At 62.2% G+C, this 13842-nt stretch overlaps 1 protein-coding gene across 1 annotated transcript in view; it reads right to left on the reverse strand.

Moving 5' to 3' along the window:
• Positions 1–241: 241 nt before the first annotated feature.
• Positions 242–13842, reverse strand: part of LOC119091457 (plexin-B-like) — a gene marked incomplete at its 5' end in the record, with an annotated part of 18725 nt that continues 5124 nt past the window's right edge. The window contains 11 exons of the mRNA XM_037214255.1: positions 242–1875; positions 2349–2525; positions 2685–2838; positions 3407–3466; positions 3960–4442; positions 4615–4757; positions 5118–5850; positions 6324–6980; positions 7888–8385; positions 12870–12989; positions 13057–13128. Of these exons, the coding sequence (XP_037070150.1) occupies positions 1067–1875; positions 2349–2525; positions 2685–2838; positions 3407–3466; positions 3960–4442; positions 4615–4757; positions 5118–5850; positions 6324–6980; positions 7888–8385; positions 12870–12989; positions 13057–13128 (3906 nt within the window). The remainder of the gene's footprint in view (positions 1876–2348; positions 2526–2684; positions 2839–3406; positions 3467–3959; positions 4443–4614; positions 4758–5117; positions 5851–6323; positions 6981–7887; positions 8386–12869; positions 12990–13056; positions 13129–13842) is intronic.

Raw genomic sequence — 13842 nt, forward strand, 5'->3', positions numbered from 1 at the left:
TCAAAATCGAAGCCAATCCTCCGCCAGAACCTGCCGACCTTTAGTTGTGATTACCTGTTGTGACTGAAGAACAGCGACCCAACATTTAATTTTCTGGGTGGCGACCCCACCGGCTTTGTGTCGACATCGCGATTAGTACCCAACATGTGTAGCCAAACGCCCATAGGCTAATTAGATGCGAGCCTATCACCATAATTAATTGTTCCTCTGGGTCGTCATTAACGCGCACGAATTACGCTTCGACTTTATTTACATTTTATAAATATCATTTTGTACAAAATCAATGCACAATACAAGAAAACATTGCAGCGTATAACATATCGATCCTGCACGGCTTACAAAATATAAAATGCCTAGACTTAAGTACACCGGCGCGCGGCGCGAACGCACGCGATAAGGACTAGTTGCGGCGCTCGCCGCCAGGGTTCGGCGGCGCACTCTGTCGTGGGTCGCCTCCGTGCCGCACACTGAGCAGATACCACAGAAGCCACCAGCAGGGACGCCGGCAGCGCGGTCGGCCGGCGAGCCACCCGCTAGCTGCGACGGTCAGGCGGTCCCGAGCATTGTGCGGGTCGCAAAGAACTGAGCTTCGCTGGATGGACAACAAACAATAGGCCACTAACACGCTTTGGACGCTGCCCCCACGATCTCGGCGCATTTGGCATTGCAGTTGGCAAGAGAACACGAGACAGACAACCGCGGAGCGCCGGCGCATTCCACCGCGACAGAGCAGCACGGACGCGCCCCATCCCTTCCTCAATGAAATATATCACAGCTTATAAAATCTGTACACGGTTCATTTTGGCGATTCTGCAATTGGAATAGCGCGCCGCGAGAGCACTCCGTGACTAACGCTCAGTGACTAACGCCCCAACGACACCCAGGCACTACGAGAACCGAAACCGCGCGGCGGACCTCCGAGAGAGTGCACGACTGGGACGAGGCGACGGGCCAGCGCCCGATCCGGCGTCCCGACATCACACCCGTGCCTCGAACGGTCCGCGCGCCCGACCCCGACCCCTGGACGAAGGCGCGGCGCCGCCGCCGCCGCTCACAGCGCGCGCCACTAGCACATGGAGGTCTCCTCCCCCTCCATGGTGCTCTGCACGTTCTCCAGTTTGTGCGGCAGGTGGAGGCGGCGGCAGTGCTCGTCCGACTCCAGCGCCTTCATCACATCGTCAAAGTACTTGGTCACGTATATGTAGAGCTCCTTGAGCGCGGCGATCACGTCGAACTGGCCGAGGTGCGCCACTGACAGCCGCTGCATGTGCGAGTTCAGTTCCTGGTCCGTCACCGTCGGCAGCTCGTTGACGTCGCGGTAGAAACGCTCAACTTGCGACCGGTAGTGCGGTAGGTCCTTGGCGAACAGCAGCTTGTTGGACGGCGAGTCTTTACCGAGCCGGTGCTCGGACGTTGAGCACGCGTCCATGAAGGTCTGCGCGATCACCGTCAGGCACGAGTCGACCGTCACCGACTTGTCGATGTCGAACAGGAAGTCGGGGTTCTTGATGAAGTTGACCCAGAAGCGCAGCGGCAGCGAGTTTGATTTCCAGGCGTAGGTCACCTCCTCGCCGTTGGGCACGGCGTGGACCCGCGCCGCCTCGTCGAACAGATCGAACAGCCACTTGATGGCCGGCGGCAGCGTCTCGCCCGCGTCCAGGATCGTCGTGAGCAGGTCGTCGACGAACTTCTGGATGGTGCCCTTGGTGGAGAGCAGGCGCGTGAGGAAGATCTCGGGGATGGCCTTGTGGGAGCGCTCGCTCCGCTGGCTGGCGTACTCACAGGCCGGCCGCACCAGGTGGTACATGTTCACCTTGCGCAGCGTGCCGTTCTGTGACGGCGACACCGATGTCGGGATCGAGTAGACGCTCGAGTCTGTCGGCGGAGAGTGGTGGTCAACAGGGGGCCGGCAGGCTGCACCAGGGGACGCGTGGATGGTGACGCCGCAAGCATGCTCGATGCGAGCCTCGCATTGAAACGACGTTTGCGATGTTGTAACGTTAGCAAACGCCACATGCCGAGTTTTAACAGCTCAGATTCTTACGTAAGTAGTTCATTTGTTTCAGCTCTTTCCAAATCAGACTGTGCCGCAAAACTTGTAGCGTTATGAGAAGAAACTCCTCATTTCATGGGAACGCTTGCACAAACATCACGCGCACATGTGCGTATGCGCACGAGGCGACACCCTCTGATCTCAAGCGCAGGTCGCAGACGGCAGAAAACAGCTGAGCGACACAGCCGCCTTAACCAGAACAAAGGCTGTCGTGAATCGCTCGCCTCTCGCTCGCCCTCGCCCCATCTCAGTCTGGCCCCGCGGCTGCCGACCCGGCGACCCCTGGAGCACTCACAGGGACTCCTGGTGGCGGGCGAGACCTGGGAGGCCTGCCGGGGCACCAGCGACATCACGGCAGAGTCCTTGACGCCGTAGTGAGCCAGTGTGTTGAGACGGCGCCACCCGTCCACCATCTTGCTCGTCAGATCTTCATCGGCCAGCGTCAGGTGGCCGCCGCGCCCGTGGCGCCACTCTGCGACCGAAAACGACAGTTCAGCTTTCTCGCCCGCGGCTGGGTGGCGGAATAAGAAACGGTTCGGTGCTAATGAGCATCAAATATTGACATGCCCACACATAGTATATTCATGGGGGCGAGCCGCGTCTGCCGTTTCGTAGCCAGGCTGAGACTTACCCAAGTCGACCTCGTGAATCGAAGGCCGCAGCGTGTGTGGGGTGTTTTTGTAGAGTGCGTCCAGGATTTTCGACTTGACCTGGTTGATGGTGTCGCAGTCCAGCACGCGACACTGAACTTTCTCCTCCAGCTCCTCAGGAGCGATTTGAAGGGTCTGAAAGGGCAGCATTCGTCAGTGCTGGCGGTGCTCTAGGTCGCATAATAAGCCAAGAGATAAAAACGTAATACCACTAACGCAAGCCTATCATAAAACCAAAAACATGTTACAGCTGTGATGCAACACTAAAAAGCTGGAAACATTCCCCAATACAGGACAAATTTTGACACCTTAGAAAGTAAAATCGCCTAGTCATCCCAGCACACCTCATGCACTTGGGCTAACTAGAGTGTCTCAGAGAGTCAACCGACCGTGCTATCGTCGGAGGCTGGTGCTGCCGTAAATCGGAAGAGAGCGTGACGGCGGACGCGCCGAAACTAAAACACGGGAAGCCCGTACGATAGACCAGCTCGTAAAATTTAAAGGGGTTAGGTCAAGAGGTTATCAAAGAGTGTAGAATCCCAGGCAAGTTCAGACAAAAAGCATAAAACTTGACAGGCACGTTGCCAACTATTTTCAGCCGTTCATTGTTGTTTTGCTGACAAACGTTATCTTCTCGCTACCTGAATCGAACACTTTTCCGCCATGCATCACGTCCTGTTACCCAGCTTTTCAACAATTTTACCTGGTACATCTGGTACGGAATCTTTTCATAATGAGGATCCTCTTGAACCAAGTGTATCGTCTGTAAAGATCGGCAGATCGGTTAATACAATCCAACCAAATCTTCACGATTTTACTTGCCAACAGAACAAGATAGGGCAAATGGCACGCTACCAAAAACTAACGGTCCAATGTTATTCATGACCCATCTGTGTCGAGATTATCAAACTCCGTACGACAGACATACCTCATAAGCAATATCTCTAATCCCTACAACTGCCTCGAACCTCGATGTAGGGATATAAAATGGATACGAATGTTTCGAGTGCATAGTCGAGTCGACGCCAGTTAGCTGACGGCCACGCTGCATGGAACGTGCAGCTGGCCGGTTCCCAAAGGGCAATTACCAATTCAGACCTAATCCATCCAAACTAGCGGAGGGACACGGGTCCACACGAGCATTGATTCGGCTGGCGACGAAGGCGGCTTCTTCCCGACAGAAAACCCGCACACAAACGCACCGCCAGTCGCGCAGGAGCGTTGTCAGCGGCCGCGCGGGAGGGGGCGCTACTCACCACGGTGCTGTGCGGGATCTGCTCGCGCAGCAGGCGCTCCTCGGAGAGCGAGTAGCGCGCGTCGTGCGTGAGCGCGTCCACCGGACCTTTCTCCACCTGGTGCTTGATGGCGGCCGTCAGCAGGAAGAGGCTGGCGGCCGAGTCGCTGCGCAGGTGCTCGTACAGGCAGAGCGCCATCCAGTTGGTGAGGAACTTCTCCACCACCGACTCGGTGCGCCGCAGCATCAGCTGCGGGTACTTGGAGCTGATGGACTTGTCGATGAGGCGCAGCAGGAGCAGGCGCAGGATCTCGGTCGCGTACTCCATCTTGGACATCAGGATCACCATCAGCAGCGACGCCACGTTCACCTTGTCGCGGATGCTGAAGGACTTCTGCGACTCGAGGACCTCGATGAACGTCAGCAGGAAGTAGCGGTTGTTGATGAGCTGCTCGAACTGCACCATGGCCGTGTCGAAGTTGGTGCGCGTGCCGTTCACGCGCAGCTGAAAAGAGCCGCTTCGTGAGACGCTGGCGCGCAGTCGGCCACCAAACAAGACGACACGCCATTCAGAACCGGCCACGTGATCATTACTCTCGCAGTGCCGATCAAAGCACGCTCTATGACGGATTATCCGTGGCACCGGCCGGCGCGGCACCGTTCGGGGGAGCGCTCACCTTCGGATCGGCCAGGATCGGGTGGTCGGTTACGCCGGGGAAGAACACCTTCATCACGAACGTGCGATGGTCGAAGATCGGGATGCCGGTCGACTCGAGGTCCGCCGTGAGGTCCGTGATGTCCGTCTGCAGCTCGGCGAATGCTGGAAACGCGTGATGCCGTCAGCCAGAGCGCAGCACACGCTTGCCGAAACACGCCGAGTGAGACCCCGGCGGTGGTGCCTCCCACATGGCAAACTTGAGGCTCCATAGGTCGTCAGCTGATCTGATAACGCCCTGAGGACCAACCAAGCAACAGCCCCAACGACACCGCAGGCGCCATCAAGGAGCAAATATTGGCCAGCGGCAAACGAAACCCTCGCCTGTTCGGCTCTTTACCCTGGGCTAAGCTTAAACATTAAAGAAATGTCGACTTCCAGTGTTGCCGTCCTTACACCAAGTCAACAAAGAGAGTTATCTCAGCGCGAGTGCGTTCGTGTGAGCGCGTGTCGAAGTCGACGCACCTTGCTTGCACTCCATGCGCACGTTGCTCTCGAGCGTGTCCATCTGGATCTGGATGCGCTTGTACTCTCGCTCGGCCTGGGTCGACTTGCGCCGGTAGACGGCCAGGATCACCACCGACAGCAGCACCAGGATCACGCCCGAGACGGCGATGCCGCCCACCACCTCCGGCGGGAACGTGTACGGCTTAATCATCTCGTAGCGCAGCAGGCCGAGCGGGAAGCGGAGGTTCTCGCCGACGCGCACGACCACGAGCGGCACCTGCTCGGGCGTCGGCCGGCCCAGGTCGTCCGTGCCCGGCGGCTGCACCGCCGGCGGCGTGCACACCAGCTGGCTGAGCGCCAGCGAGGTGACGTTGCACGAGTGCGTGCCGATCAGCACCCGCATGTCCGACTCGTCGGCAGCCAGGTTCAGGTTCTGGCCCTCGATCACCAGCGTGTCGCCCTTGTACAGCTTCACGCGACCGGGGAAGGGCATCACGACCGGATCCTGCACGTACAGCAGCGTGCTCCGCATCAGCGCGCTGTGCTGCTTCAGGTTGCGCACGCCGGCCACGCTGTCCATGATGAAGCCGATGTTGAGGCTGAGCACGTCGTCGTGCGGCGGCCGCGGCGAGCGGGCGTACTTGGACGGCTTGCCGCGGATCTCGCGGCGCCAGCCCGCGCCCCGCACGGCGCGCGGGTCCACCGGCGGCGACGGACACTGCATCTGGGAGCTGCTCAGCACCCGACACACCTGGCGGCCAGAGGTCACTTCAGGTCAGCTCAGGTCGGGGGCGGGCCGACAGATCGGACGACGGGGACGAACGACCCCGAACAGCGATAATGCAAGCCGACGAGGAGAGGACTCGTTTAAAATACAACAACCGTGCTGCTCTGATCAGGCAATGACGATCATCTGAGTACGATCCCACGCCAGGCCGACCGCCGGGAGGGCCGGCCGCTAGCTAGCAGCCTGCAAAGCTGCCGGGCTGCGCACTTCCCAGATGTTGGGCCCGATATACCACAAGACAAATGGCAGCGTAAGACTCCATCACACAGCTCACTGCTCATCAGCGGAGCTTCTTAAGCCGCGCTCCGTTCATCTCGGCGATGAATATAAATCGTACGGCGGTTGGAGCTAATCACGCCGAGCGAGCGCATCCGATGATTAGCAGTGCTCTAATCCGGTCGGCGCGCCGCCATAAATCACCGACGCGCCGCGCTCACCGTGGCGTTGAGCACTTTCTGCTGGTCGTCGAGGAAGACAGTCATCTGCGGCTCCTGGATCGAGTCCAGGTTGGTGCCGTGCACCATGATAAGTCGGCCGCCGGACTCGGGCGACCGCAGCGGCTTGATCTCCAGCACGCTCGGGTCGCTCGTGTAGTTGAACGGGTTGCCGACGAGAGTACGGTTGGCCGCGTCGATCTGCAGCGTGAGGGTGCGCACGGAGCGCGTGCCGTCCGACGGCGCCGTCACGCAGCTCAGCTGGCCGGGGCCCTGCGTCACCGCGCACGGCAGGTGGTCCAGCCAGACGCGCACGCGCGAACCCACCGTCAGGTGACCGCCGGAGAGCGTGAGGCGAGTGCCGCCGCTCTCCGGCCCCGTGCGCGGGTGCACGTCGAACAGCTGGATGTCGTGGTAGCTGTACTTGACGGCCGACTCGGCGAAGCCGGCGTGGTTGCCGACGGCGACGGCCACGTTCATGGGGTGCGCGGTGGCGCCCGTGCGGCACACGATGCGCACGGACACCTGGTACTCGACCAGCGCGCACGGCACGTCGCCGACGAGGATGCGGTCGCGCACGTCCGCCGCGCGCCGCCCCAGGTTCGAGCCCTCAATGGTGAGCAGCGTGCCGCCCTCCACCGGCCCGCTCAGCGGGTAGATCTGCCAAGGACAGAGTCGGGTCAGAAGGGTCGGGTCACGGGTCGCTGACGCACGAGCGAGGTCACAGAAGCACGCGCGGCCTCCGCCGATCCGCGCTGCGGCCATACCTGGGGAGATACGCACCGGATCAGCGCGGTTGGGTCACAAGGTCAAAGACAGACAGGCAAGGTCACAAAGGGAGGGAGGACCGCGATGGCGGGCGCGCAGACGTCACGGTACGACAGCGCGATGTCGCGCCGACGACAGCTGTCCGATGGAAACGCTGCTATCGATCGATCACCGACAAAGGCTGGTACGAGCAAGGGCATGTTGATACAAAAACCGGCATGGGTTCTGCGGAAAAAGGCGCTCATTGTCACATACCGCGCGTGATCGCGAGCTGACATGCGCTAACCGCGCCCACGATTCGATCTGACCCGATGCGGCCGTTCACACTTCAAACGGCGCGGAGACGTCGGCCGGGCTCGTTTTCAGGACAAACACATCGGGCTTGACGTCTATTGACTAAACAAGTGGCCCCGGGGGAGGCCGCCCGTCAATATAATGGAAATAGCCGGATAGACCAGACGCCAATGCTGGAAGGGGCGAGGCCGGTCTAGACGCTATTGAGGCCACTCCGATGTGACAGAATAATGCGAAACGCGGCTACTTCCGCCAGTGGAAGTTCCGTGCGCAAACAACCCAGTAAACATCCACGCCAAAGCTTGTCACGTTAAACGAACGCCAACTGCCCCCTCTTACCGTACTTGGCACGGCTGAGGCCCACCAGTCGAACAACAACGGCACCGGCGAGGCTCACGCAAGAGTCACGCTGCGTGGTGAACAAAGAACATGCGCGAACACCAGGCGCGCTGAGCACCAGCTGCGTGGCAGAACGGGACGGGCACTCCGGCACTCCGGCACTCACCAGGTCGATGCGTGGCTTGGGGCACTCGAGCGCGGCGCCCTGGCCGCAGTCGGCGCGGTGCGAGCAGGCGTCGCCGCACCAGGCGCACTCGTAGCGCGATGGTCGCGTCACGCAGAGCGAGCAGTCGGCGTGGCCGCGGTGGCTGCCGAGCACGCCGCACTTGTACAGCGTCACGTTGGTGGCGTCCACCAGCCGGTCGCCGTCCCAGACGACCGTCAGCCGCGCCGTCAGCTCACTCTCGGCCGCCTGGTACGAGTACGAGGTCTTCTCGCAGATAACTCGCTCGCCGCGCTCTACGCGGGCGGGCACGCGCATCTTGGCGCCCTCGATTTCGACGATGCAGTGGAAGACGGCGGCGCCGCCCGGCTCGGGGCGCGGCAGGTTCTCTGCCTGCACCGCCACCTCGCTGCGGCGGCCGTTGGCGAGCAGGATCGGCGTCGGCGACGGCTTGAAGCGCGGGCAGAACGCGCCGCCGTGGGTGACGAGCGGCGACGGGTTCTGCCGAGAGAGGCACCGGGTCAGCGGTGGCGGCGCGCGGTGCGGGTGTGGGTGTGGGGCCACGTCGGGAGACGGTCTGTCGGCCGAGACTGCACGTGACGAGAGTGCAGAGTCCTTCCGACGGGGGTGAGCGTAGAGGGGACGGCCGGCGATGGTGGTGTAGCGTTCCGCCGAGAGGGGTTAGTTAAGCTACCGGGGACGGCACGTGATGACCGTGTGAGGTTCTGCTGAGAGGTGGGTCCGTTCGTACGGTCGGCACGTGATGAGGGTGTAGGGTTCGTCAGAGACAGGGGTTGCGTTAGCGACGGGCACGTGATGCGGGGCTCGACCTGTCAGCGGGGAGACCAGGAAAATGCCTGCCCTGAGCCCCCGAAGCGGCAACAAATACCGACGGCTCACGGGCGTGCGAGATATTTCGACACAGCTGATCAATGCAAAACACAGATTTTAAAGGGCGCGCCGACGGACGAGTGTTTGCCGTCTTCACGCGGATCGCCCGCGCCGCGGCCCTGCTGTCACATGTCACGCGGCGACATGGCCGGCTGACAGCCGACACACCAGCCGGCGCCGGACACCTCGCAGGCGCCCCCTAACCGGACAGCTCGACGGCGAGCAGCCGCCGGCCACCCGACGGCGCCCGGCGCTGCACGCCCGCCGCGCTGTAACCGGGCCGCCGCTGCGGAGCCTCAGGCTGCGGCGCCGTCGAGAGGCGAGGCGTCGCAGCACAGCCGACGCGTGATTTGGCGCGAGTATAGCATCGAGTTCGGGCGCATTTCTCCCGCGTGGCGGCGGAGACATTTCGCATGACGCCTGGCATTTTTCTGCAGGCTTCAAACTACAGGTGGGAGAGAGTCTCGCTTGTGTGAGAAAACGCTTCGCTGAGGTGGTGCTTCGCTGTCAGTCTGACCCAAACTCGACCGCGTTTGAGGCAAAACGGCGGCGTGCAGCCCGGTGGGGCCAACCCCCAACGGTTCGCGGCCATTCGTCGTCGCCGCTTTCGTTGGCCATAATCGCCTTTTTACGAGCGGCCGTGTCACCGATAAGCGAATTTATCGCCAAAACGGAGCAAAATCTGCCGGCGCCCATGAATACCGCGATGTGCCCTGGCAACCCCGCTTCGACGCGTCTGTGGCGTCGGCAACCGTGCCACCGACGGTCGCCGCGGGGAGGCGGCGAGGACGCTCGCAGGCGCCTGGCGTCAGGTAACGTCCCGCTGGCCGAGGTCAGGCACGCTGACGCCGTCTGCCGCGGCGCCGCAGCAGCCGGTCGGTCGGGCGAGCGGCGGCCGGGCCCAGGCGCTGTTCGGCCTGCCGGCGCCACTGGCACGGCATCGGCGGGAGTCCGCTCCCCTCTCCGGAAACACGGTGCCATTATACGCCCGGAGCAGCAGGCAGCCACCCCCGGGCGGCCGCGGTGGGCGGCCGCCGGGACAGCAGCCGACCACGGACCGAGGAGGGGCGGGGACGGAGGGGATGGGGGGGGGGGGGAGGCGGCGGACCGCGCTGCCGGCCGAAGCACCCTCGCGCTGCTGCCACTGGGGAAATGCGATGATTGAAAGAGTTCATTTTTCAGCGCTTTTCAGCTCCGTTTCGATGTGTCCGCCCAAACAGAGAGAGTCACGCGAACGGAAGGTTTTCCGGCTGGGCGTGCTGTTTGTTCGTACGTTGAAAATGCCCGTGAGTTATCGCTTGGGTCCGCTTTGGATGGCATTCATGCGCGTTTAGACGGCTCGCGTGTAGCCGGGTCAGGTTTCAAAAACGCCAGAGTAATCTACATAAATTACGCGGTTCATGAGCGCAATCAATAAACATGACCCTTTCTGTCACTGTTTCACAAATCATCCGAACTTTTACAGTTTGCAAACAGTGGCCCCGCCGGCAGAGCATCGTGCGGTCAATCGTTTCTGGTGCGCGCACTTCGCCACAGTTTATCGATCGAACTTTTACTGTCGGCCGCACCAGCGACGTATACGGACTGTTCTATTAATCTGCCGGGGCTAATGAAATCATTGCTGTTCCCTCGTCTCTGGTTGCATGCGATTCGTCGGTAAATCTTCCCCCGCCACTCTGTCTTCGTTAAGTTTTCATGGGGAGGGCCGGGCAGAGCAGACGGCGACGCCTGGCGAAATGCAGTCCTCTTTGGAGCGTGATAATTCGCCAATTTGGTGACAAATGTTCCGCGAAACTTGCCCGACAAACGGGTGGAAAATACGCCGAAAATATTCAACTCCACTTCACAGCCAATTCGCGGCCGCGCCGAAGCGCACGATGCAAATGAACAGGGCTCTTCAGAATGGGGAATTCGAGGGGCGGGCGCGCCGGCCAGCTTTCTCCTCGCCGCCAGGCGGGTCACGTCGCGCCCCTCTCGGCGGCGCCCGGGCGGCGGCCGGCGCCGTCTGCACGGCGAGGGGCGCCGGCCGACTGTCAGCGGTGATCGACACTTGCAGCCGCGTCGGGCCCGACGGCCCAGCCCCAGCCAATCAGACCATCTTAATCCAGCGGCAATTTATCAGAGCGGTGAGCTCGGCCCGGCGCCCCGTCGGCCGGCGCCGGCGCCGGCGCCGGAAAAACGGCTGCCGGCCCTGCAGCGGTCGGACGGCAGGAAACGGGCGAACACTCACCGCAGCAGCACGGGAAGATGATTGGGAAGAGGTGGGAGATGACAAGACAGAGCAAGAAAAGCAGAGTGGCGAGAAGAGCAGGGGGACGAGTGGCCTGGGAGAAGACGGGGAGGTGACGAAGAGGGAGAGAAAGAGGGGGGAACGCGTGGAATAAAAATGGAGAATCCGGGGAAGCGTAGGTTTCCCTCACACCCTCATGCAAATGCATAGCAGTGCCAGGGGTGCCAACACCCAGGGCGAAACAAACAGAGAAATACAGAAGGGCGGGAGCTGCGGGTGCCAGAACGACACTGTATTCACCCTAATGGACCATTTTCGCCCGCGGCGATGATTAATCGCGAAGGGTAGTGTTTTCCGACGGACCAGGACGAATGGTGCATTCCGTGCTCCCGATCCACCCGAGGGGAGGACACAGGGGCGGGCGAGATCCATCAGCTGGGCGCAGATAGGGATCCCGGGGAGATTAGAGAGAGCCCTGCAGATGTTAATGAATCGGTTCACGAGATGCTATGGGGACTCTGCTGTGTTAAAACCCAGCCTTGAGAGCACGGAACTGAAGGGGAGATAAGCGTTTCGCACTTCTACGCAGCTTGAGAACTAAGAGGTGTTTAGGCTCTAGAAATTCAGTTGCTGAGTGCTTTCTCTTGTGGTATCGCTCGACAGGTTTTTAGACATATTTTCCAGCAAACAATTTTAAGACTGAAACTTGCCGATGAAAAAAAATGCAACGAGGATAGTGTTTTGGCACTGGCGGCTTGCCGGAGGTTTACCAAACATCAAACTAAACGTTTAGAACTGGCCAGCCCATTGTTCATATCCAAACCCTATCAGCAGACTACTGAGGCGGGAAGCGGGTGGCCGGGGAACGGTGCGCCCCTCCACCAAGCTTCAGGCGTAAGGGATAGTAACTTATTTGGGCCTGCAGCCTTTTTTTTGCCGCTAGGAGTGAAAAAGAAACAGACTCAACGTCGCAAGGAGAACAAGCTTTGGAAATCCTCATCACTGAAGTGTCCAAAATCTGACCAAAAGGCGCGGTTTTCGAACAGAGTTTCGCTTCACCCGGGTACCCCCCCCCCCCCCCCCCCAAAGAACCAGCATAGTTTCCACGTCCAAGTCGCGGGCTCGTTGTCACATATGCTCGCCTCTTGAGCAGTTTAATTTTCAGAATCGCGAGCGACTCATGTTGAAAGCCTCGAGAAAGCAAACGTTCCACTGACGTCCGGAGAGCGCGTGCCAACGCCGTGACAGGCGGCGGCCATCTCGGTCAACAGCGGCGGACACGGCCGTCTGACACCAACATGAAGGGGCGCGACGCGTCGGCCAAATTGAAACCGCCCCGTGCAAGTGCCGGCGGCGGCGGGCGGCGGGCCGAGCCCATCCGACACGCCCTGTAATCACGCCCGCGCCGGTCGGCATGCAGACTCAATACTGGATCGGGTAAACAGGCGTGCTGGGCGGGCCGCCGGCAAATGAGACGTGTCCGACGCACGGCCGGCGAGGCCGACCGATGGGAGGCGGCGCCGGCCGCCGCACGCGATCAGGCGGGGGAGGGGGCGGGGGGGGGGGGGGGGGGGGGGGGTGCACGGGGAGCAGGGAATAACGGGAGAGATGCACAGGGAGGAGTAAGTATCAACATGAACACGCAATGCAATGTTAGCGCAACTTTGCCCGGCAAAATACAAAGTATGTGAAATTCCAGCGAGTCCAGGTTCCACTGGGCACAACACACGGTGGAGATAGCAGAGGCTACTCACGTGCTCCCGGAGGACGACGGTGCGGCGGCAGACGGTGGCGTTGTGCGTGCACACATTGTCGTACACGCACCAGTTGCACGCCAGGCCGAGCTGGCGCAGGCGCGGCGCACGTGGCGTGCCGGAGAGCAGTCGTAGTAGGAGAACTGGCGCGACACGAAGTCCTTGTTGGTCTCGGAGGAGCGCACCGAGAGCGGCACGGCCACGTGGTCGGCGCCGGCGGGCACGGCCGGCCGCAGCGCCGGCGGCGGCCGTTCGACAGCGACAGCCCCGAGGCGGGGACCAGCGCGTCCGAGGCGCCGTCTCGCCGAACACGCACTGGTACTTGGCGCCCGGCGGCAGCGCCGGCAGCGTGCGGATCGTCAGCTGAACCTGGCGGCACGAGACGACGTCGGTCAGCGCCGATGGCGACCTCCCGCTCCCCCCGGGCCCGTGGGCGGCTGACGCGGCTGACGCGGCTGGAGAGCGGCGTCGGTCAGCGCCGATGGTGACCTCCCGCTCCCTCCGGACCCGCGGGCGGCTGGCGCGGCTGACGCGGCTGGAGAGCGGCGTCGGTCAGCGCCGATGGCGACCTCCCGCTCCCTCCGGACCCGCGGGCGGCTGGCGCGGCTGGCGCGGCTGGAGAGCGGCGTCGGTCAGCGCCGATGGCGACCTCCCGCTCCCTCCGGACCGCGGGCGGCTGACGCGGCTGGCGCGGCTGGCGCGGCTGGAGAGCGGCGTCGGTCAGCGCCGATGGCGACCTCCCGCTCCCCCCGGACCCGCGGGCGGCTGGCGCGGCTGGCGCGGCTGACGCGGCTGACGCGGCTGGCGCGGCTGGAGAGCGGCGTCGGTCAGCGCCGATGGTGACCTCCCGCTCCCCCGGACCCGCGGGCGGCTGGCGCGGCTGGCGCGGCTGGAGAGCGGCGTCGGTCAGCGCCGATGGTGACCTCCCGCCCCCCGGACCCGCGGGCGGCTGGCGCGGCTGGCGCGGCTGGAGAGCGGCGTCGGTCAGCGCCGATGGCGACCTCCGCTCCCTCCGGACCCGCGGGCGGCTGGCGCGGCTGGCGGGGACGCGGCTGACGCGGCTGACGCGGCTGGAGAGCCAGC

Source organism: Pollicipes pollicipes, unplaced genomic scaffold (genome assembly GCF_011947565.3).
Source record: "Pollicipes pollicipes isolate AB1234 unplaced genomic scaffold, Ppol_2.1 Scaffold_3447;HRSCAF=4054_pilon_pilon_pilon, whole genome shotgun sequence".
In the NCBI taxonomy this organism is placed as follows: domain Eukaryota; kingdom Metazoa; phylum Arthropoda; class Thecostraca; order Pollicipedomorpha; family Pollicipedidae; genus Pollicipes; species Pollicipes pollicipes.